This window comes from Nerophis lumbriciformis, linkage group LG37 (genome assembly GCF_033978685.3).
Source record: "Nerophis lumbriciformis linkage group LG37, RoL_Nlum_v2.1, whole genome shotgun sequence".
NCBI lineage: Eukaryota > Metazoa > Chordata > Actinopteri > Syngnathiformes > Syngnathidae > Nerophis > Nerophis lumbriciformis.
Window position 1 is genome coordinate 320,001 of NC_084584.2, and position 26,791 is coordinate 346,791.

Sequence of the window (26,791 nt, forward strand, 5' to 3'; positions counted from 1 at the left end):
TTTTCTCCAGTGTGCATTCTCATGTGTACTTTCAAATCGTAAGTTCGTGTAAAACTTTTACCACAGTTCGTACAAGAAAAAGGTTTTTCTCCAGTGTGTATTCTCACGTGCTCTTTTAAAACACTTTTCTGAGCGAAACCTTTGCCGCATACTGAGCAGGGAAAAGGTTTTTCTCCAGTGTGTGTTCTCATGTGTATTTTTAAATGCTGTCTTTGAACAAGATATTTACCGCAGATTGAACACGTGAAAGGTTTTTCTCCAGTGTGTATTCTCATGTGTACTTTAAAACACTGTCTTTGTACAAAATCTTTGCCGCAGATTGAACAAGAAAAGGGTTTTTCTCCAGTGTGCGTCCTCATGTGTTCTTTCAGCAAGTTTTTTCGTCCAAAGTCTCTACCACATTCTGAGCAGGAAAAAGGTTTTTCTCCAGTGTGTGTTCTCATGTGTTCTTTCAACCTAGTTTTTCGTGCAAAACCTTTACCACATTCTGAACACAAAAAAGGTTTATCTCCGGCATGTACGCTCTGGTGTGTTTTCAAATCTTTCCTTTGACTAAAATCTTTGCCACAGATTGAACAGGAAAAGCTTTTCTCTCCAGTGTGTATTTTCATGTGTCTTTTCAGACTACGGCGGTATTTGAACGTTTTGTCACAGTGAGAACATTTAAAGCGTGTCTGGCCATCTTTAGAGTCTTCATCATCAGAGTGTGACGTTGTGTCCTCACTATCTGATAGTGGAGCTAAGAACTTGTCTGCTGGTGGTCCTCCACACTGGTCTCCATCATCAGAGTGTGACCTTGATAAGAGCTTGTCTGTTGGTGGTCCTCCACACTGGTCTCCATCATCAGAGTGTGACCTTGATAAGAACTTGTCTGCTGGTGGTCCTCCACACTGGTCTCCATCATCAGAGTGTGACCTTGATAAGAACTTGTCTGTTGGTGGTCCTCCATCAGCTTCTCTTGGAGGCTCCTCCTCACTTTCACCTTTGACCTCATCATCTTCACTTCCCTCCTGGCTGATGCTGTGTTCCTCCTCTTCCTCTTTAATGTGAGCGGAGCTATGACTCCTCTTTCTCTCTAATGTGAGGGGGGGCTGTGACTCATTTTCCTCCTTAATGTAAGAGGTATGTGGCTGCTCCTCTTTAATGTGGGGATGTTTTGGCGGCTCCTCCTCTCCCCCTTTAAAATGAGGGTACTGAGACTCCTCCTTTTCCTCTTTTATTTGCGGGGGCTCCTCCTCTTCCTCTTTAATATAAAGGCGCTGGAGCCCACCCTGTTCCATCCTTGAGGTCCACTGTTGCTGCTCAGGGAGAAGATGTTCTTCACAGATGTCTGCAGGACACAAGAAGTCTAACAAATGCTTCAGAAAAGTCTAGTTTTTTTCAGTCAAAAGTAGACATTGTTCTGCACCAGCCTATGTTCTGAAAGGCCTGGGCAGAATAACCTAAGAATAAAATCTCCAATAAAAAAAGATGTATGATTTATTTCCTACATGTTTTACCTACTTTTTAAAGAAACCAATCGGTACAAATGACAGAGTTAGGTTTTGGCAGCTCCGTTTTTGGTGATCACAGTCTATTTTTGGCAGTCGAGTCTCTGTGCATCACTAGTCAATAGTATGCAAATGCAAGGATATATATATATATACATATATATATATATATACATATATATATATATATATATATATATATATATATATAGCCTCCATGTTTTTTCCTAACTTAACGTGTCTATATATGTATATATATATATATATATATATGTCTTAATAAGGTTATCCAAAAAATAGTGCTCGATACCGTAGTAGAGCGCAATATATGTATGTGTGGGGAAAAAAAATCACAAGACTATTTCATCTCTTTCTTTTTACAGGCCTGTTTCATGAGGGGTTCCCTCAATCATCAGGAGATCCCTGATGATCTCCTGATGATTGAGGGAACCCCTCATGAAACAGGCCTGCAGAGATGAAACAGGGAGGACATTAACACATCCGACACATATGTAGGATTAACCGAGGGAGAGTTTAAAACCAGATGGAACAATCACAAGGCTTCTTTCAGGAACAAAAACCTGCGAAATACCACAGAACTCAGCAAACACATTTGGGACCTCAAAGACAATAATGTTGAATATTCAATAACATGGCAAATTCTTGCATCCAGCACACCTTACAATAGTGGTAATAAAAGATGCAACCTATGCTTGAAAGAGAAACTGTTTATTATTTACCGTCCAGACCTGTCATCCCTCAACAAGCGCAGCGAAATTGTAACAACATGCCGCCATAGACGGAAACACCTCCTAGGTAACACATGAGCCAATCACCACGCCCCTAGGCCAGCCTGTACCCACCCACTCTGTGCCCTATATAAACCATGGTATGCGAATGCTCCCATTAAAATCTCCTGACGATTGAGGGTACCCCCCCTCATGAGGCGGGCCTGTAGAGATGAAGTAGTCTTGTGATTTTTTTCCCACACATACATGTGTTGCACTCTACTGCGGTATCGAGCACTATTTTTTGGATAACCTTATTAAGACATATATACATATATATATATATATATATATATATATATATATATATATGTCTTAATAAGGTTATCCAGGGGGTGGTGCTCGATGCCGCAGTGGAGCGCAATGTATGTATGTGTGGGGAAAAAAAGTCGCGGGACTGTTTCATCTCTGCAGGCCTGTTTCATGAGGGGTTCCCTCAATCATCAGGAGATCATCAGGGATCTCCTGATGATTGAGGGAACCCCTCATGAAACAGGCCTGTAAAAAGAAAGAGATGAAATAGTCTTGTGATTTTTTTTCCCCACACATATATATATATATATATATATTCATACATGTGTATATATATATATATATATATATATATATATATATATATTCATACATGTGTGTGTATACATACATATATACATTATATATATATATATGCTGCACTATATATATATACCGTATTTTCCGCACTATTAGCCGCACCTAAAAACCACAAATTTACTCAAAAGCTGACAGTGCGGCTTTTAACCCGGTGCGCTTTATATATGGTTTAATATTAAGATTCATTTTCATAAAGTTTAGGTCTCGCAACTACGGTAAACAGCCGCCATCTTTTTTCCCCGTAGAAGAGGAAGTGCTTCTTCTTCTACGCAAGCAACCGCCAAGGTAAGCACCCGCCCCCATAGAACAGGAAGCGTTTCTTCTTCTACTGTAAGCAACCACCCGCCCGCGTAGAAGAAAAAGCGTGCGGATATTACCGTACGTTTCATTTCCTTTGTGTGTTTACATCTGTAAAGACCACAAAATGGCTCCTACTAAGCGACAGGGATCCGGTTCATGAAAAGACGCAATCTCTCCATCCGCACACGGACTACTATTTCACAGCAACTGCCTAAAGACTTTCAAGAAAAGCTGGCTACTTTCCGTGCATATTGTAAAAACAAGATAGCTGAAAAAAAGATCCGGCCAGAGAACATTATCAACATGGACGAGGTTCCACTGACTTTTGATATTCCTGTGAACCGCACTGTGGATACAACGGGAGCACGTACGGTGAATATTCGCACCACAGGGAATGAGAAGTCATCCTTCACTGTGGTTCTAGCTTGCCATGCTAATGGCCAGAAACTTCCACCCATGGTGATATTCAAAAGGAAGACCTTGCCAAAAGAGACCTTTCCAGCCGGCGTCATCATAAAAGCTAACTCGAAGGGATGGATGAAGAAAAGATGAGCGAGTGGTTAAGGTAAGTTTAAGTTTACGCGAAGAGGCCGGGTGGCTTTTTTCACGCAGCTCCGTCCATGTTGATATACGACTCCATGCGCGCCCACATCACGCTGGTTTTTAATATATTATTAAAGTTTGACTGACCTATTTGACTGTTTTTTTGACATTCCTTTAGCGCAGTTAGATGCGGCTTACAACACGGCGGCTTATAGGTGGACAAAGTTTTGAAATATGCCGTTCATTGAAGGCGCGGCTTATAACCCAGGGCGCCTTATGGTGCGGAAAATACGGTATATACACCGTATTTTCCGCACTATAAGGCGCACCTAAAAACCACAAACTTTTTCAAAAGCTGACAGTGCGCCTTATAACCCGGTGCGCTTTATATATGGATAAATATTAAGATTCATTTTCATAAAGTTTAGGTCTCGCAACTACGGTAAACAGCCGCCATCTTTTTTCCCCGTAGAAGAAGCGCGCGGTGCATGCTGGGATATGTGACGTTTCATTTCCATTTGTGTGTTTATGTAAAGACCCCAAAATGGCTCCTATTAAGTGTGTTGTCTGTCTAATTATAAATAATGCAGACGAGGCGTGTTAACTGAGTTCTCAACGTTTACTCGCAGCGTGCTCATAACCACATTCTAACTGCCAGCATACAACAACGCTTCTCAGGGCTACCGCGCATGCTCGTCACTATCGTTGCATGCTGGGTAGTGTAGTTGTTATATTTGCTAGCTCATAACAGCACATTGAGAGACACGCTTACGCGCTTAATTCAATACTCGCCGTCATTCCGGGTGGATTGACAAAAGACCTCCAGCCGCTAGATATTGGTGTCAACAGGGCATTCGAAGCTAGACTGCTAACTGCGTGGGAACAATGGAAGACAGAAGGCGAACACACCTTCACTAAGACGAGGAGGCAGCGCCAGACGACGCCAACATCTGCCAGTGGATCGTAAATTTGCCCAACTTTTCACTTCGGACACCGAAGACGAAGGATTTACGAATGAAGAATAACTTCAGAAAGTGAGCGCTATGTTTATTTTGTGTGTTGTGACATTAACGTTCGAGCAACATTATGTTGCTATTGCTCTGCACTATTTTGAATTTTACTATGTTTGTGATTGCACATTTGCGTACATTTTGGGAGTGAACAGAGTTGTTAGAACGCTGGTTTTTAATATATTATTAAAGTTTGACTGACCTATCTGACTGTTTTTTTGACATTCCCTTTAGCGCAGCGTAGGCGCGGCTTATAGTCCGGGGCGGCTTATTGGTGGACAAAGTTATGAAATATGTAATTCATTGAAGGTGCGGCTAATAATCCGGTGCGCCTTATAGTGCGGAAAATACGGTACATATATATATAGACATGTTAAGTTAGGAAAAAACACGGAGGCTATATATATACCGTAATTTTCAGACTATAAATCATTTTTTTCCATAGTTTGGCCGGGGGTGCGACTTATACTCAGGAGCGACTTATGTGTGAAATGATGAACACATTATAATATTATTGATGTCATTGACGTAAGAGACTAGACGTATAAGATTTCATGGGATTTAGCAATTAGGAGTGACAGATTGTATAGCATGTTCTATATGTTATAGTTATTTCAATGACTCTTACCATAATATGTTACGTTAACATACCAGGCACGTTCGGGGCGGTATAGCTCTGTTGGTAGAGCGGCCGTGCCAGCAACTTCAGGGTTGCAAGTTCAATCCCCGTTTCCACCATCCTAGTCACTGCCGTTGTGTCCTTGGGCAAGACACTTTACCCACCTGCTCCCAGTGCCACCCACACTGCTTTAAAAATGTAACTTAGATATTGGCTTTCACTATGTAAAGCGCTTTGAGTCACTTGAGAAAAAGCGCTATATAAATATAATTCACTTCACTTCCCAGTTGGTTATTTATGCCTCATATAACGTACACTTATTCAGCCTGTTGTTCACTATTCTTCATTTATTTTAAATTGCCTTTCAATTGTCTATTCTTGCTGTTGGCTTTTATCAAATAAATGTCCCCAAAAAATGCCACTTATATATGTTTTTTTCCTTCTTTATTATGAATTTTCGGCCGGTGCGACTTATACTCCGGAGCGACTTATACTCCGAAAAATACGGTGTGTGTGTATATATATATATATATATATATATATATATATATATATATATATATATATATAATTAAAAAAAAAATATATATATATATATAGACACGTTAAGTTAGGAAAAAACACAGAGGCTATATATATATATATATATATATATATATATTATGAATATGAATATTCAATAACATGGCAAATTCTTGCATCCAGCACACCTTACAATAGTGGTAATAAAAGATGCAACCTATGCTTGAATGAGAAACTGTTTATTATTTACCGTCCAGACCTGTCATCCCTCAACAAGCGCAGCGAAATTGTAACAACATGCCGCCATAGACGGAAACACCTCCTAGGTAACACATGAGCCAATCACCACGCCCCTAGGCCAGCCTGTACCCACCCACTCTGTGCCCTATATAAACCATGGTATGCGAATGCTCCCATTAAAATCTCCTGATGATTGAGGGTACCCCCCCTCATGAAACAGGCCTGTAGAGATGAAATAGTCTTGTGATTTATTTTCCCACACATACATATATTGCGCTCTACTACGGTATCGAGCACTATTTTTTGGATAACCTTATTAAGACATATATATATATATATATATATATATATATATATATATATATATATATATATATATATATATATATATATATATATATATATCCTTTCATACTGTAAGGACATGCTGGTGGTAATGTTTTATGTTCTTGTGGTTTTCATTTGATGTTTATTTTTCCAATGGTCTCAAACACACCGTCCGTGCCTGAAAGTCCATTGGCGAAGAATGAGGAAGTGTTGTTGTGTATTCGAAGCAACTGTTGAAATTGGGACGGCTGTTATCATAAGATTCTCAATAAAAGTTAAAAATAGCAAGCCTTGGACGTTTTACTTCTTCTGGACACTACAATGCAATAATATATAAATGTAATTTGTTTTCAATGTACAAACAATCATACACACACAACACATGTCATCTGTTGTGTTGTTGTGAACCACATCATGGATGTAACATCAATGTACAAAACAATCATGCAAACATGTCATATGTTGTGAACGACATCATGGATGTAACATCAATGTACAAACAGTCATACACACATAACACATGTCATCTGTTGTGTTGTTGTGAACGACATCATGGATGTAACATCAATGTACAAACAATCATACACACACAACACATGTCATCTGTTGTGTTGTTGTGAACCACATCATGGATGTAACATCAATGTACAAAACAATCATGCAAACATGTCATATGTTGTGAACGACATCATGGATGTAACATCAATGTACAAACAGTCATACACACATAACACATGTCATCTGTTGTGTTGTTGTGAACCACATCATGGATGTAACATCAATGTACAAAACAATCATCCAAACATGTCATATGTTGTGAACGACATCATGGATGTAACAATGTACAAACAATCATACACACATAACACATGTCATCTGTTGTGTTGTTGTGAACGACATCATGGATGTAACAATGTACAAACAGTCATACACACATAACACATGTCATCTGTTGTGTTGTTGTGAACGACATCGTGGATGTAACATCAATGTACAAACAGTCATACACACATAACACATGTCATCTGTTGTGTTGTTGTGAACGACATCATGGATGTAACAATGTACAAACAATCATACACACACAACACATGTCATCTGTTGTGTTGTTGTGAACCACATCATGGATGTAACATCAATGTACAAACAGCAGTCGCAACTTGAGAGGCGGTCTTTCTTTTTGGGGGGCCTCAAGTCACCTCTTCACTGGTCAAGCTGAGAACAGCACAGTACACTTCCCCCCTTCACAATAATAGCGTGGTGCGCCACATCCGGTCTGACTGTGCTAACAAAATAAATGTTTCAAAAAAGTACCCTACACAAGCATAATGTACTTAAAGCACTTATTGATACATTTACACAATTATTATACTTTAAACTTAAATACTGGTCAAAATTGTGCAAAGATGTATTGCACCAATAAATGTGAGTATTTTTGCATTTAATCACATTTAATTGACACAAAAAGCACACATTCTATGGTGGTAAAATAAGTGTAAAAGATTTTTTTAAATTAATCAAAACAAAAACGGGAAAAAAATACATTTGATTGTGTTTTTATATCGCTATTGTTATTGAAATGTATTGTTGTTTGTATTATTTTAGTTATTGTGGTTTATTCGTTACTAATTCATATAGTTTTTTAAAGTAGAGTTTTGGTGGTACAATAAATACATATGTTTTCAAATTAATGAATAATTGTGGTTATTCTTTTTGCCATAATCGTCCAGCCTGAAAGTGATTAAAGCTCAATATGTTCTGGACTAAAAATCCTTCTATATTCTCTACTGTTCGCAATGGTTACCATGTTGGGGTTATTGTGCAGAAATAAGTAGAAAAGTACCCTTATTCACTTAGAAAAAGAAAGATGAGTTATAATACATAACGAGTGATGGATACAGTGATTAAAGCTAATAAATGATTATTTTGTACGTTTATCGTGTGTGTTGGAGAGCCACTAAACACTGCAGGAATGTAGCAGCAGAGTGTTGCCTACTTGTACTACTAGTAGTTCCAGTACTTTACAAACCTTGACTTCTGACATGCGCTTGGAGAGTCTTTGTGTCCCAACTGAGCAGGTGTCAGCTGACTTGTTGTATCTCTCTGTGGAAACACATTTAACTTTGTGAGCATTACTGCGCTCACATATCATTCACACACAAGCAGTACGGCAACTGTTAGCTCACTAAATCAATGGCACAGAGACTTTTTGTAGCTAATCACTGAGCAAATGTGTGTATATGTCCACGGCCATGTGTAAATGAAAAAACAAGAAGAAACAAGAAAGGATCAAACCTGGAGATTTGACACACTGCAGTAAAACACCAAAAAACCTAATTACCGTATTTTCCGCACTATTAGCCGCACCTAAAAACCACAAATTTACTCAAAAGCTGACAGTGCGCCTTATAACCCGGTGCGCTTTATATATGGATTAATATTAAGATTCATTTTCATAAAGTTTCGGTCTCGCAACTACGGTAAACAGCCGCCATCTTTTTTCCCCGTAGAAGAGGAAGTGCTTCTTCTTCTACGCAAGCAACCGCCAAGGTAAGCACCCGCCCCCATAGAACAGGAAGCGCTTCTTCTTCTACTGTAAGCAACCACCCGCCCGCGTAGAAGAAGAAGAAGCGCGCGGATATTACGTTTCATTTCCTTTGTGTGTTTACATCTGTAAAGACCACAAAATGGCTCCTACTAAGCGACAGGTTTCCAAGACGCAATCTCTCCATCCGCACACGGACTACTATTTCACAGCAACTGCCTAAAGACTTTCAAGAAAAGCTGGCTACTTTCCGTGCATATTGTAAAAACAAGATAGCTGAAAAAAAGATCCGGCCAGAGAACATTATCAACATGGACGAGGTTCCACTGACTTTTGATATTCCTGTGAACCGCACTGTGGATACAACGGGAGCACGTACGGTGAATATTCGCACCACAGGGAATGAGAAGTCATCCTTCACTGTGGTTCTAGCTTGCCATGCTAATGGCCAGAAACTTCCACCCATGGTGATATTCAAAAGGAAGACCTTGCCAAAAGAGACCTTTCCAGCCGGCGTCATCATAAAAGCTAACTCGAAGGGATGGATGGATGAAGAAAAGATGAGCGAGTGGTTAAGGTAAGTTTACGCGAAGAGGCCGGGTGGCTTTTTTCACGCAGCTCCGTCCATGTTGATATACGACTCCATGCGCGCCCACATCACGCTGGTTTTTAATATATTATTAAAGTTTGACTGACCTATCTGACTGTTTTTTTGACATTCCTTTAGCGCAGTTAGATGCGGCTTATAACACGGGGCGGCTTATAGGCGGACAAAGTTTTGAAATATGCCGTTCATTGAAGGCGCGGCTTATAACCCAGGGCGCCTTATGGTGCGGAAAATACGGTATTTAGGACAAACTTATTTACGTTCCAATCACAGTACAACAATAAACAATTCTACAGTATCTTTTTAAATGGTTACTCCCATCGCTATTATATGATTACATGACATTATGAACACTGAATAGTCATTATTTCTGCAGTTTAAAAGCAGACAAAAGCTCCAAGTAGCTGCATAAAGTCAAACATTTTTTAAGTAAATGATTACAAATTGTTTTTAATGATTAAGACGATATGCAATGAAGTAGTTGATGTGCAGCAATATGTTGATTGTCTAAAAGTAACATGTCTTCCATCACTCGTTATGTCCGTAGTTGTATTCACATATATGTACAAAATATAAAAATCGCAAATGGAATCGCAATGTCTGAGAGAAAAATCGCAATGAGGTTTTTCCTAAAAGCGTGCAGTTGGAGTGCACAGACCTTCTTCCATCCCTGAAAAAAGCTGGTAAATATTAACACAGGAATGAGGCAACTACGCTGTTCTTTCTTCTTCCGACATCCGCTTGTTTATTCCACAATTACCAAAATAATGACAACTTTTCCCTGGTTCACATGTCTGTTTCAATATCAAATGGTTGGCTGTCAAATAAAAGCAAATGTACATTGTTTCAAGTTCAAGTGCCCCTTTTCATCTTATTTGCTGGACTTTTCTAAAGCTATATGTTGTTTTCAGTCACGTGATTTATGAACGGAAGTCAACAAAGTGCTGAGTCACCAACCAACATGGCTACTGTGCAGCAAACAGAGTGCGACCAACATGATTACGCAAGGAGCCTACATCTTACCACAAAAAGCAGATAAGAACAAAAAATATGCAATAGAATCGACCCCTATATGTCTCACAATAAAATGTTTTGAGTAATCCCAAGAATTACAGCGGTGGCGTTCCCAGGCATATGAACTATTGTGCTCCAGACATCATTCTACACCACAAAACTGATGAAACTTGGAAATCATGGAAGTGTACAACTTCTTTGTGTGTGTTTGGCTCAAGGACATTGTATTGGTATCAAGACTCTCCTGGATAAATCATGCATCATTTTGCTCAGGTAAGGTTGCATTTCATGATTTAAATCCACATCTACAGCCATGTTTGTTGTTGTTGTTGTTGTTGCACGCGCCATTTAAGAGTAGCGCGTTTTCCTCGTCTTTGTCAACATATAACTATAGAAGTCAACATTGTGTATGTGCTGAAATATTAATTTGATTGTTTATCAAAATATAACTATAGATGTCAACATTGTGTATGTGCTGAAATATTAATTTGATTGTTTATCAAAATATAACTATAGATGTCAACATTGTGTATGTGCTGAAAGATTCATTTATGATTGTTTATCAAAATATAACTATAGATGTCAACATTGTGTACGTGCTGAAAGATTCATGTGTGATTGTTTATCAAAATATAATTATAAATGTCAACATTGTGTATGTGCTAAAAGATTTAATGATGATTGTTTATCAAAATATAACTATAGATGTCAACATTGTGTATGTGCTGAAAGATTCATTTATGATTGTTTATCAAAATATAATTATAAATGTCAACATTGTGTATGTGCTGAAAGATTCATGTGTGATTGTTTATCAAAATATAATTATAAATGTCAACATTGTGTATGTGCTAAAAGATTTAATGATGATTGTTTATCAAAATATAACTATAGATGTCAACATTGTGTATGTGCTGAAAGATTCATTTATGATTGTTTATCAAAATATAACTATAAATGTCAACATCGTGTATGTGCTGAAAGATTTAATGATGATTGTTTATCAAAATATAACTATAGATGTCAACATTGTGTATGTGCTGAAAGATTCATGTGTGATTGTTTATCAAAATATAATTATAAATGTCAACATTGTGTACGTGCTGAAAGATTCATTTATGATTGTTTATCAAAATTTAACTATAGATGTCAACATTGTGTATGTGCTAAAAGATTAATTTATGATTGTTTATCAAAATATAACTATAGATGTCAACATTGTGTATGTGCTGAAAGATTCATTTATGATTGTTTATCAAAATATAACTATAGATGTCAACATTGTGTATGTGCTGAAAGATTCATTTATGATTGTTTATCAAAATATAACTATAGATGTCAACATTGTGTACGTGCTGAAAGATTCATTTATGATTGTTTATCAAAATATAACTATAGATGTCAACATCGTGTATGTGCTGAAAGATTTAATGATAATTGTTTATCAAAATATAACTATAGATGTCAACATTGTGTATGTGCTGAAAGATTCATGTGTGATTGTTTATCAAAATATAATTATAAATGTCAACATTGTGTATGTGCTAAAAGATTTAATGATGATTGTTTATCAAAATATAACTATAGATGTCAACATTGTGTATGTGCTAAAAGATTAATTTATGATTGTTTATCAAAATATAACTATAGATGTCAACATTGTGTATGTGCTGAAAGATTAATTTATGATTGTTTATCAAAATATAACTATAGATGTCAACATTGTGTATGTGCTTAAAGATTAATGTATGATTGTTTATCAAAATATAACTATAGATGTCAACATTGTGTATGTGCTGAAAGATTCATGTGTGATTGTTTATCAAAATATAATTATAAATGTCAACATTGTGTATGTGCTGAAAGATTTAATGATGATTGTTTATCAAAATATAACTATAGATGTCAACATTGTGTACGTGCTGAAAGATTCATGTGTGATTGTTTATCAAAATATACCGGTAATTATAAATGTCAACATTGTGTATGTGCTGAAAGATTTAATGATGATTGTTTATCAAAATATAACTATAGATGTCAACATTGTGTATGTGCTGAAAGATTAATTTATGATTGTTTATCAAAATATAACTATAGATGTCAACATTGTGTATGTGCTTAAAGATTAATGTATGATTGTTTATCAAAATATAACTATAGATGTCAACATTGTGTACGTGCTGAATGATTCATTTATGATTCTTTATCAAAATATAACTATAGATGTCAACATTGTGTATGTGCTGAAATATTAATTTGATTGTTTATCAAAATATAACTATAGACGTCAACATTGTGTATGTGCTGAAATATTTAATGATGATTATCAAAATATAACTATAGATGTCAACATTGTGTATGTGCTGAAAGATTAATGTATGATTGTTTATCAAAATATAACTATAGATGTCAACATTGTGTATGTGCTGAAAGATTCATGTGTGATTGTTTATTAAAATATAATTATAAATGTCAACATTGTGTATGTGCTGAAAGATTTAATGATGATTGTTTATCAAAATATAACTATAGATGTCAACATTGTGTATGTGCTGAAAGATTCATGTGTGATTGTTTATTAAAATATAATTATAAATGTCAACATTGTGTATGTGCTGAAAGATTTAATGATGATTGTTTATCAAAATATAACTATAGATGTCAACATTGTGTATGTGCTGAAAGATTTAATGATGATTATCAAAATATAACTATAGATGTCAACATTGTGTATGTGCTTAAAGATAAATTTATGATTGTTTATCAAAATATAACTATAGATGTCAACATTGTGTATGTGCTGAAAGATTCATGTGTGATTGTTTATTAAAATATAATTATAAATGTCAACATTGTGTATGTGCTGAAAGATTTAATGATGATTGTTTATCAAAATATAACTATAGATGTCAACATTGTGTATGTGCTGAAAGATTTAATGATGATTATCAAAATATAACTATAGATGTCAACATTGTGTATGTGCTGAAAGATTTAATGATGATTGTTTATCAAAATATAACTATAGATGTCAACATTGTGTATGTGCTGAAAGATTTAATGATGATTATCAAAATATAACTATAGATGTCAACATTGTGTATGTGCTGAAAGATTCATGTGTGATTGTTTATCAAAATATAATTATAAATGTCAACATTGTGTATGTGCTGAAAGATTTAATGATGATTATCAAAATATAACTATAGATGTCAACATTGTGTACGTGCTGAAAGATTCATTTATGATTGTTTATCAAAATATAACTATAGATGTCAACATTGTGTACGTGCTGAAAGATTCATTTATGATTCAAAGTTTAACTTGTTTAGGTTTTGCTTTCTTTTATTTAAACTTGCCGAGTTGGTGCTTTTCGAAATACTCGTAGCAAACATGTGTTTCAAGAAATACAAATAATATCAAGATAATACTTGAATGGAAAATACTAAATGTTAAAAGTATATCAAGCAAACCTTTAACGAAGTGATCACTGCAAACTCCTGCGTTCTTCCACTTTGCTCCCTTGGACTGGAGTGTGTGTTACTTTCCTCGTCTTCTTGCACTCTTCTTGATCACCTCTCGAGGAAATCTGAAAAAAGGTTCATTCTTTAGCAATTTGAACAGTTCCAACTGCCTAAAACAACACCAGCAGAGGGCATTTTTCTTGGAGTAAGGCAAAATGTAACAGAAGCCCACCACTTCAAGCCTCACATAGCACATATACTTAGCTCCTTTTCAACCAACTTTTAACACAATATTACTCCACATTAAAGTTTCTCTCACTTACCACATTGAACATAGGGAATTTATCACATCAAACATTATATTAGCACTTTGCTTATACTGTTTACTGTAACTTTGTCAACCTTTAAGTCACATAAATAGCAGTTCCATACATATATGTCAGGTATTCTCTCTATGCTGCGTGTGTTTAAGTCACATAAATAGCAGTTAAATACATATATGTCAGGTATTCTCTCTATGCTGCGTGTGTTTAAGTCACATAAATAGCAGTTAAATACATATATGTCAGGTATTCTCTCTATGCTGCGTGTGTTTAAGTCACATAAATAGCAGTTAAATACATATATGTCAGGTATTCTCTCTATGCTGCGTGTGTTTAAGTCACATAAATAGCAGTTCCATACATATATGTCAGGTATTCTCTCTATGCTGCGTGTGTTTAAGTCACATAAATAGCAGTTAAATACATATATGTCAGGTATTCTCTCTATGCTGCGTGTGTTTAAGTCACATAAATAGCAGTTAAATACATATATGTCAGGTATTCTCTCTATGTTGCGTGTGTTTAAGTCACATAAATAGCAGTTAAATACATATATGTCAGGTATTCTCTCTATGCTGCGTGTGTTTAAGTCACATAAATAGCAGTTCCATACATATATGTCAGGTATTCTCTCTATGCTGCGTGTGTTTAAGTCACATAAATAGCAGTTAAATACATATATGTCAGGTATTCTCTCTATGCTGCGTGTGTTTAAGTCACATAAATAGCAGTTAAATACATATATGTCAGGTATTCTCTCTATGTTGCGTGTGTTTAAGTCACATAAATAGCAGTTAAATACATATATGTCAGGTATTCTCTCTATGCTGCGTGTGTTTAAGTCACATAAATAGCAGTTAAATACATATATATATATATATATACATATATATAAATATGTGTGTGTGTTTTCTACAATAATATCTTTTGCGAAGGTCCGCCGCCATTTTGTAGCACGGCGCCATCTCAAACAAAGGTCTTGTCAAACAATGATTTAAACTCGACATTTCACATCCACAGTCCGACACAAACCTCGTCACAATTGTCATAAAACGTTCCGATTGGTGAAAATAAATGTTTGTGTGATTTTGATGGAGTAGCAGGTGAATAATTACACGCAGCTCTTCTTTCATCTTCCGACATCTGTCCGGCGAGGAGGCGGAAGTACCTTTCCTCAAAGAAGTCCGGCGGAAGTACCCTTCCTCATAGAAGTCCGCTAACACTTTGGTTCCGCCCTGCCGTTTCCTATTATTAATGTTTTGTTTCACAGCAAATATTGCAATAATTACTCCCGGTCCTCACAAAAATATTAGACTGTAAAAGTCTTTGAAAAATTAAATACTACACAATGACCATCAGTTATCAACGTCAATTATCAGCAGAGGTGGGACCAAGTCATTGTTTTGCAAGTCACAAGTAAGTCTCAAGTCTTTGCCCTCAAGTCCGAGTCAAGTCCCGAGTCAAGACAGGCAAGCCCCGAGTCAAGTCCAAAGTCAAGACTGGAAAGTCTCAAGTCAAGTCCTAAGTCCTGCATTTTGAGTTTCGAGTCCTTTCAAGTCCTTTTAACCACAGACTAATATATTAACACAGATTGTGTATGCTTTTCAAACGCTGTATTTATTTATTAAAACAAGTGCATTTTAAATTGCAGGAAAGAAAATTGTGCTGACATTGCACTTTATAATAGCACTACTAACCAGTCATTTTAAACATTAACTCATTCCTTTACAGAACAAACACATTGAAAAATAAAGTGCAAATGTACTTATTTGTACAAAAGTGTTAACATTGAAAAAACATGACATATACGTGAACATAACAAAAAAGTTGTACTTTTTATATGTCAGGGCCCTATGCTGCATTGCATTTGCAAAAGACCAAATCAGCCAAGAGTCTGTCAGTCATTTGTGCACGATGGGGGCGTAGTATGATGCCACCATGGCTGAAAACTCGCTCCACTGGAGCACTGGAGGCAGGCACTGCCAAGACTCTCATGGCCACTCGGAACAGTGAAGGAAGAGTCTTCATGTTCAATGCCCAGAACAAAAGGGGGGAGAGAGTTGTTTTGGGTTGGTGCACTACTTGTAAGTGTATCTTGTGTTTTTTATGTTGATTTAATTAAAAAAAGAAAAAATATATATATATATTTCTTGTGCGGCCCGATACCAATCGATCCACGGACCAGTAGCGGGCCGCGGCCTGGTGGTTGGGGACCACTGAGGTAAACAACCAACAGTATGTCAGAAAGCTAGCTAAAACGGTACACATATTCATAATATAGTATACATTTTAACTGACCTTTATTTGACTATTTTTGTCTTTTTTTAGGTGGCTAAAATACGCGGTGCTGCTGACCGCCGTCTAACGTTACGTGTGATATATTGACTAACGTAACCCTGCTTAAAAAAATCACTGAACAAAAAGTATGAATAAGGTAGTGAACTGCAACAGATTCCCGTGTTTGCAATAACGTTATAACGTTAGCAGTGAGTTTACAGCCTCACTGATTTAACTACACAGCAAATAAAAGTCACGTTACTTAGCCAATAAACGTTATCTTACATTCAAAACTTACCCTTCTTTGTGCAACTTCAAATGCCGGACGAAGTTGGAAGTTGTTGCCTCTCCATCAGTCATTTTGGAACCGCATGTGTTGCATACTGCAAACCGTTTTGTGTTGACCACCTCGTAATTTTTATACCCAAACGAAACTATTTTAGGTATCATTTTTTGTTCACTGGCGTGTGGTTTGGACATGTCTTCTTCGTTGGTTGTCCTGCAATTTGATTGGATGAATGCTGTGTGATGAAAACAAAGTAGATCTAATTTGATTGGCTGTTGTACTGAGAGCACACCAGCTGACACACGCAACGCTGATAGACAAGTACACAATGAAAAATACGGAGCGCTCCCGAATAACTTTTTCATCTTTGGGTTTTGGGGAAAGTAGCAAGTCATGTCAAGTCATGTCAATTCAAAAGGCTCAAGTCCAAGTGAAGTCACAAGTCATTGATGTTAAAGTCTAAGTCGAGTTGCAAGTCTTTTTACATTTTGTCAAGTCCAGTCTAAAGTCATCAAATTCATGACTCGAGTCTGACTCGAGTCCAAGTCATGTGACTCGAGTCCACACCTCTGGTATATACATTGAATTATTTACATTATTTACAATCCGGGGTGTGGGATGTGGAGGGGGGGGGGGGTGTTAGGTTTGGTTGATATCAACACTTCAGTCATCAACAAATGCATCATCAGAGAAATGGACATTGAAACAGTGTAGGACTGACTTGGTAGGATATGTACAGCAAGTAGTGGACATAGAGAGAGAGATCAGAAAGCATAAGAATAAGTATCTACATTTGATTGTTTACATTTGATTATTTACAATCCGGGTAGGTAGGGTGTGGAAGGGAGGGTGTTAGTTTATGGTTGAAGTTGCCTGGAGGTGTTCTTTTAGTGCGGTTTGGAAGGAGGATAGAGATGCCCTTTCTTTTACACCTGTTGGGAGTGTATTCCATATGGGTGTGGCATAGAGGGGAATGAGTTAAGATTTTTTTTTTTTTAGATCGGAATCTGGGTTTGACGTGGTTAGTGGAGCTCCCTCCCTGGTGTTGTGGTTATGGCGGTCATTTACGTTAAGGAAGTAGTTTGACATGTACTTGGGTATCAGGGAGGTGTAGCGGATTTTATAGACCAGGCTCAGTGCAAGTTGTTTGACTCTGTCCTCCACCCTGAGCCAGCCCACTTTGGAGAAGTGGGTAGGAGTGAGGTGTGATCGGGGTTTGGAGGTCTAGAAGTAATCTGACTAGCTTGTTCTGGGATGTTTGGAGTTTAGATTTGAGGGTTTTGGAGGTGCTAGGGTACCAGGAGGTGCATGCGTAGTCGAAAAAGGGTTGAATGAGAGTTCCCGCTAGAATCTTCATGGTGCTTTTGTTGACCAGAGAGGAGATTCTGTAAAGAAATCTTGTTCGTTGGTTGACCTTTTTGATGACCTTGGTTGCCATTTTATCACAGGAAAGATTAGCCTCTAGAATGGAACCTAGGTAGGTGACCTCATCTTTCCTGGTGATAACAATGTCACCCACTTTTATAGTGAAGTCACTGACTTTCTTAAGGTTGATTTTGGACCCAAACAGGATGGATTCCGTTTTACCCAAATGTATGGATAGTTTATTGTCAGCGAGCCAGGTGAAAATTCTACAGAGTTCGGCACTGAGGATTTTTTCCACCTGTGACTTGTCCTTGCCGGATACCAGCAGGGCCGAGTCATCCGCTAACAAGAACAATTCACAGTCGCATGCTGATGACATGTGGTTTACGTATATTAGGACAGTAAAGGCCCTAATATACTGCCTTGGGGGACTCCACAGCTTACTGGGGGGGGGTGTACAGGACCAGTGGTCCCTACCACTAGGGGCGCTAGTGAGACTGGTCTTGATTGATTGATTGATTGAAACTTTTATTAGGAGATTGCAAAGGAAGAGAATACATTATATGAAGGAGTACAGTTTACACAATACAGTACATATTCCGTACAATTGACCACTAAATGGTAACACCCCAATAAGTTTTTACACTTGTTTAAGTCGGGGTCCACGTTAATCAATTCATGGTGCTGGTCTGGTCTGTGCGGTCCATGAAATCTGCCTGTGGTCTTGACCAGTTACTAAAAGGTCCGTGGAGTAGTTGTTTTCTCGTCATGTTGGCAACACTGTGAAATAAATCAAGTTTAATCAAATGTTTTGATAATAGTTCATCAGTGACATATTATTCATCCTTAATATTAATCATGGCTGTGATCAAATCATCACTGTTAGTCGTAGTTTTATGAATCAACCATGAATCATACAAGTCCATGTTTTCACAACAAGTTTAGGCTAAAACTTGCATCAAATCTTGGAACTATCATGTCAAATGCTTGAGGAGGAACAAGCTGAGCAAGAAAACCACAGTAAAGGGAAATAGAAAAATATGAATGTTAATTTAAACAAAACTGTAACTGAAAGTGTCGAATCTTTATTCCGATTCAATCAGAGTTCCAAAGGTTTTTTCTTCATGAAATCTTGAGTAACCCTCACAACAAATTAGTAAGTCAATTGTGGCCTGCATACAAAAAAAAAGAACATTTCAGTTCAAGACAACATAAACAAATGACCAGTAAGTGGACATAAACCACTTTCTTCATGTTAAATTAGCAGATGTCATTCTATTTCTTGGAGATCAAGCTAAATACCATTTTGTCATGGAGGGCCCCTAGGGGCTATGTGGTCCATCAGACTTTTCATCACCTTTCCCCCCAATACAACGCTAATTAATTGTAGTTTTTTGAGTGATTAACAATAATACAATATTCAGACTACACTGTATTTGGCAAACACTTTAAACACACTACTCTCTTTTTTAATTATAATCTATGCCTACTCATCTTTGTTTTTATTAACAGATTCTATTTATACCCCTTTCTTTTTCATTATGTTGTGGTACTCTTTGGGCTAAATGTGGTATTTTGGCTGCTAGACTATATTCCACACTGCCACTGTGCAGCCATGCTAGACTAAAAAGACTTTCAAAACATTATAAAGCCAACCCTTAAAAATATTCTCATCTTTTTTTAGAAGGCCGACTATAGAACTTTATGGGCTTTTCTTTGGTGGGTGGACACAATATTACAGACATCAAACTCTAAAATTAGACAAGTCTTTACTAATGTCTCTTTTCCTTAGAGATCAAAACAATTCCAAATAATTGAATGTGGTTTTGCGATTGAAGACAACACTAGTTCTTTCTGAGACATGGAATCAAAGGGAGCAGCACGGTGGAAGAGGGGTTAGTGCGTCTGCCTCACAATACCAAGGTCCTGAGTAGTCCTGTGTCAGGACTTGATCTTGGGAGTTTGCTTTTCCGGGATGCAACGGAAAGTTGGCACGGGCGAGACGGGAATGAAGGTAAATTTTTTTATTGAAACACTAGAACTAACTATAAATACAAAAAAAAAGGATCAAACAAAAAGCGCGCACAGTGGCGGAGAATAAACTATGAACAATTAAACAAAAACATTAACTGTGGCTTGATAAACAAAAACTTACTTGGCATGGAACCGGCATGAAAAAAGAGCAGCAAGGATCATAAGGGTGTGCAGAAGCATATATGGGGTGTGAGGTCGTCAGCAAGACAAACTGAAAAACACTGAACTTAAATACTACAGACATGATTAACGAAAACAGGTGCGTGACTCAAGACGTGAAACAGGTGCGTGACGTGACAGGTGAAAACTAATGGGTAACTATGGTGACAAGACAAGGGAGTGAAAAGCCAGGAACTAAACAAAACATGACTTAAAACAAAACATGATAATACAGACATGACATCCTGAGTTCAATCCCGGGCTCGGGATCTTTCTGTGTGGAGTTTGCATGTTCTCCCCATGACTGCGTGGGTTCTACTCCGACTTCCTCCCACCTCCAAAGACATGCACCTGGGGATAGGCCCCTCCCACCTCCAAAGACATGCACCTGGGGATAGGTTGATTGGCAACACTAAATGGTCCCTAGTGTGTGAATGTTGTCTGTCTATCTGTGTTGGCCCTGTGATGAGGTGGTGACTTGTCCAGGGTGTACCCCGCCTTCCGCCCGAATGCAGCTGAGATAGGCTCCAGCACTCCCAGCGACCCCAAAAAAGGACAAGCGGTAGAAAATGGATGGATGGATGGAATCAAAGGGACATTTATTTGTCTGTGGGATGATGTACATTATTGATGATGTACATTATTGATGATGTACATTATTGATGATGTACATTATTGGCTGTTCCCCAACATTCCAAACCTGCCCATCTTTTCTGAAACTGATATTGTTTTGGGGATTTTAAGAAAGAAAAAACACAATAACTGTGTCATGTAGATTCTTTAAAATTCTTCATAACCTTCCAAAGAATTCCGCCGTCTTCCCTTATCTATATATTGTATAAAGGTCTAAGGACATACATATAAAACAACATTCATATTACAAGAGAGGTGATTAATAGCATGGATTATCAAGACCCAACAAATGATTGATAAAGTCACACATTTTCAAAGTAAAAGTGCTGTGAACAAGGACACAAAGGACGCGACTCGGATTTCGGAAGCCGGATACGAACCAACCCTCGGGTTGTTTGCATGGCTGCTCTACCATCTGAGCCACTCCACCCTGCTGCTGTTCTGACCAGGACACTGGTGTTTGCTGAGCTGGTACTTGTACGAGAACCTTTCCTCACACGCACTGCAACTAAACACTTGCTCGCCTGTGTGTGTCCTCATGTGGACTACAAGGTTTCTTTGTACACAAAAGCGTTTGTTGCAGCTTGAGCAGGAATAGGGTTTTTCCCCAGTGTGCGTTCTCATGTGTAGTTTCAAATTGTGACTGTGCGCACAACTTTTCCCACAGACGGAACAGGTGAAAGGGGTTTCCCCGGTGTGTGTTCGCATGTGCACTTTCAAGTTGTGGCTATGTGTACAACCTCTCCCACAGACGGAACACCTGAAAGGTTTTTCTTCAGCGTGCGTCCTCATGTGTACTTTTAAATACCGGCCTTGTAGGAAATCTTTACCACAGACTGAACAAGAACATTTTTTTTCTGCAGTGTGTGTTCTCATGTGTTCTTTCAACCTAGTTTTTCCTGCAAAACCTTTACCACATTCTGAACACAAAAAAGGTTTATCTCCGGCGTGTACGCTCTGGTGTGTTTTCAAATCTTTCCTTTGACTAAAATCTTTGCCACAGATTGAACAGGAAAAGCTTTTCTCTCCAGTGTGTATTTTCATGTGTCTTTTCAGACTACGACAATATTTGAACGTTTTGTCACAGTGAGAACATTTAAAGCCTGTCTGGCCATCTTTAGAGTCTTCATCATCAGAGTGTGACGTTGTGTCCTCACTATCTGATAGTGGAGCTAAGAACTTGTCTGCTGGTGGTCCTCCACACTGGTCTCCATCATCAGAGTGTGACCTTGATAAGAACTTGTCTGCTGGTGGTCCTCCACACTGGTCTCCATCATCAGAGTGTGACCTTGATAAGAACTTGTCTGTTAGTGGTCCTCCATCAGCTTCTCTTGTCATGTGTCGACTTGGAGGCTCCTCCTCACTTTCACCTTTGACCTCCTCATCTTCACTCTTCACAGGGACACCAGTCACTGGGAACTCCTGACTGATGCTGTGTTCCTCCTCTTCCTCTTTAATGTGAGGGGTCAGTGGGTCCCCCTCTTCCTTTTTAACGTGAGGGGCCTCATCTTCCTCCTTAATGTGGGAGGGCTGTGGCTCCTCCTGCGCCATCCCGAAGCTCCACTTGTGTTGTTCAGGGAGAAGATGTTCGTCACAGACCCCTACAGAACACAAGAAGACCACTTTACAAACGTCTAGCTTTGCTCAGTCACACGAGGCACTCACTATGTTTACATGTGCTAAAGAAAATCTCCTCAGGAGGACCAACATAGGAAAAAAAGACAGGAGGAGGACTTTTTACTGGGGATGGGCAATAAAGGTAAAAGCCAGTAAATTAGAATATTTTGAAAAACTAGATTTATTTCAGTAATTGCATTCAAAAGGTGTAACTTGTACATTATATTTATTCATTGCACACAGACTGATGCATTCAAATGTTTATTTCATTTAATTTTGATGATTTGAAGTGGCAACAAATGAAAATCCAAAATTCCGTGTGTCACAAAATTAGAATATTACTTAAGGCTAATACAAAAAAGGGATTTTTAGAAATGTTGGCCAACTGAAAAGTATGAAAATGAAAAATATGAGCATGTACAATACTCAATACTTGGTTGGAGCTCCTTTTGCCTCAATTACTGCGTTAATGCGGCGTGGCATGGAGTCGATGAGTTTCTGGCACTGCTCAGGTGTTATGAGAGCCCAGGTTGCTCTGATAGTGGCCTTCAACTCTTCTGCGTTTTTGGGTCTGGCATTCTGCATCTTCCTTTTCACAATACCACACAGATTTTCTATGGGGCTAAGGTCAGGGGAGTTGGCGGGCCAATTTAGAACAGAAATACCATGGTCCGTAAACCAGGCACGGGTAGATTTTGCGCTGTGTGCAGGCGCCAAGTCCTGTTGGAACTTGAAATCTCCATCTCCATAGAGCAGGTCAGCAGCAGGAAGCATGAAGTGCTCTAAAACTTGCTGGTAGACGGCTGCGTTGACCCTGGATCTCAGGAAACAGAGTGGACCGACACCAGCAGATGACATGGCACCCCAAACCATCACTGATGGTGGAAACTTTACACTAGACTTCAGGCAACGTGGATCCTGTGCCTCTCCTGTCTTCCTCCAGACTCTGGGACCTCGATTTCCAAAGGAAATGCAAAATTTGCATGGTTGGGTGATGGTTTGGGGTGCCATGTCATCTGCTGGTGTCGGTCCACTCTGTTTCCTGAGATCCAGGGTCAACGCAGCCGTCTACCAGCAAGTTTTAGAGCACTTCATGCTTCCTGCTGCTGACCTGCTCTATGGAGATGGAGATTTCAAGTTCCAACAGGACTTGGCGCCTGCACACAGCGCAAAATCTACCCGTGCCTGGTTTACGGACCATGGTATTTCTGTTCTAAATTGGCCCGCCAACTCCCCTGACCTTAGCCCCATAGAAAATCTGTGGGGTATTGTGAAAAGGAAGATGCAGAATGCCAGACCCAAAAACGCAGAAGAGTTGAAGGCCACTATCAGAGCAACCTGGGCTCTCATAACACCTGAGCAGTGCCAGAAACTCATCGACTCCATGCCACGCCGCATTAACGCAGTAATTGAGGCAAAAGGAGCTCCAAGCAAGTATTGAGTATTGTACATGCTCATATTTTTCATTTTCATACTTTTCAGTTGGCCAACATTTCTAAAAATCCCTTTTTTGTATTAGCCTTAAGTAATATTCTAATTTTGTGACACACGGAATTTTGGATTTTCATTTGTTGCCACTTCAAATCATCAAAATTAAATGAAATAAACATTTGAATGCATCAGTCTGTGTGCAATGAATAAATATAATGTACAAGTTACACCTTTTGAATGCAATTACTGAAATAAATCAAGTTTTTCAAAATATTCTAATTTACTGGCTTTTACCTGTATAGTCTGCTCTATGCTAGGATCAGATGATATATAGTCTGCCCTATGCTAGGATCATAGAATAAACAAGTTGATTGACATGATGCTTGGTGTGTGCTTCAAGATGAATACAATCATTAGTAAAACAATACAAGTACACAAATAATACAAGTAGCAGGTCAAAGACACATCGTTAAAGATCAAACACACAATTCAGTCATTTCACTAGCACTAGTTTGCGTTACGTGGGCGGTTTGACAATCACAACACTTGACAATCACACAATGACAACACAACACAACAGTTGACAATCCCACAATGACAACACAACACTTTACAATGACAACACAACACTTGACACTCACACAATCACAACACAACACTTTACAATGACAACACAACAGTTGACACACACAATCCCACAATGACAACACAGCACTTTACAATGACAACACAACATTTGACACGCACACAATGACAACACAACACTTGACAATCACACAATGACAACACAACACTTTACAATGACAACACAACAGTTGACAATCCCACAATGACAACACAACACTTTACAATGACAACACAACACTTGACACTCACACAATCACAACACAACACTTTACAATGACAACACAACAGTTGACACACACAATCCCACAATGACAACACAACATTTGACACGCACACAATGACAACACAACACTTGACACTCACACAATCACAACACAACACTTTACAATGACAACACAACAGTTGACACACACAATCCCACAATGACAACACAACATTTGACACGCACACAATGACAACACAACACTTGACACTCACACAATGACGACACAACACTTTACAATGACAACACAAGAGTTGACAATCCCACAATGACAACACAACACTTTCCAATGACAACACAACAGTTGACACTCACATTTGATGTCTACTTAGTGTCCATCTGCACTTAGTGATGTGTTGACACTCACATTTGATGTCTACTTAGTGTCCATCTGCACTTAGTGATGTGTTGACACTCACATGTGATGTCTACTTAGTGTCCATCTGCACTTAGTGATGTGTTGACACTCACATGTGATGTCTACTTAGTGTCCATCTGCACTTAGTGATGTGTTGACACTCACATGTGATGTCTACTTAGTGTCCATCTGCACTTAGTGATGTGTTGATCACTCACATTTGATGTCTACTTAGTGTCCATCTGCACTTAGTGATGTGTTGACACTCACATGTGATGTCTACTTAGTGTCCATCTGCACTTAGTGATGTGTTGACACTCACATTTGATGTCTACTTAGTGTCCATCTGCACTTAGTGATGTGTTGACACTCACATTTGATGTCTACTTAGTGTCCATCTGCACTTAGTGATGTGTTGACACTCACATGTGATGTCTACTTAGTGTCCATCTGCACTTAGTGATGTGTTGACACTCACATTTGATGTCTACTTAGTGTCCATCTGCACTTAGTGATGTGTTGATCACTTCCGCGTCTTTGTTGGCAGCTAACAAGCTAAGCTAACTAGCGCGTCAGACTAATGTACCAAACAATGATTATATATGTGCACATGTATGCCGACTGATGTAGCAGGAATACAAAGAAGTATTCATCTACTAAACACTATATATGTGCACATGTATGCAATCATTCAAAACAAACAACTAGAAGGAACACGTTTAGGAATTTTCCGTCAAACGCCATCTTGCTTTTTTCTTCTTCTTCTTCTTCTTCTTCTTCTTCTTCTTCTTCTTCTTCTTCTTCTTCTTCTTCTTCTTCTTCTTCTTCTTCTTCTTCTTCTTCTTCTTCTTCTTCTTTGGTTTAATGGCGGATGGCAAGCATTACCGCCACCTACTGACATGGAGTGTGGAGGAGGTGCATGGATCCCTACTCTATATTCTTTTATTTAAGCCAGCGTTTTTTAAATATGTATATAATACTTTATAACCTATGTGTTCTGATTTAAATACTTTTATTGAACCCAGGGTATTTTAAATATGTATATAATACTTTTATTGAACCCAGGGTATTTGAAATATGTATATAATACTTTTATTGAACCCAGGGTATTTTAAATATGCATATAATACTTTTATTGAACCCAGGGTATTTTAAATATGTATATAATGCTTTATATGTGTTCTGAGTGCAATGCTCAAATATCTTCCACTGCTAACCTAATCTTCTCTTTCGCTAACTTACTTTCCAGTATTTCCCTTTCTCTTTTGTATTTCCTACAATGTATTAAAGACTTTATATTTGATGGCAACAGTCATGTGAACTATTTAGATAGTCATG

At 38.1% G+C, this 26,791-nt stretch overlaps 1 protein-coding gene across 1 annotated transcript in view; it reads right to left on the reverse strand.

Moving 5' to 3' along the window:
- LOC133577536 (uncharacterized) overlaps positions 1–26,283 on the reverse strand; it is a 27,527-nt gene extending 1,244 nt beyond the window's left edge. Inside the window, exons 1-4 of the mRNA XM_072912536.1 lie at positions 25,932–26,283; positions 21,571–22,759; positions 6,621–6,681; positions 1–1,370 (exon numbers count right to left, since the gene is read on the reverse strand). The exon at positions 1–1,370 is cut by the window's left edge and continues 1,244 nt beyond it. Coding sequence (XP_072768637.1) covers positions 1–1,370; positions 6,621–6,681; positions 21,571–22,709 — 2,570 coding nt within the window. The 5' untranslated portion in view covers positions 22,710–22,759; positions 25,932–26,283. The remainder of the gene's footprint in view (positions 1,371–6,620; positions 6,682–21,570; positions 22,760–25,931) is intronic.
- Between the last annotated feature and the right edge of the window lie 508 nt (positions 26,284–26,791).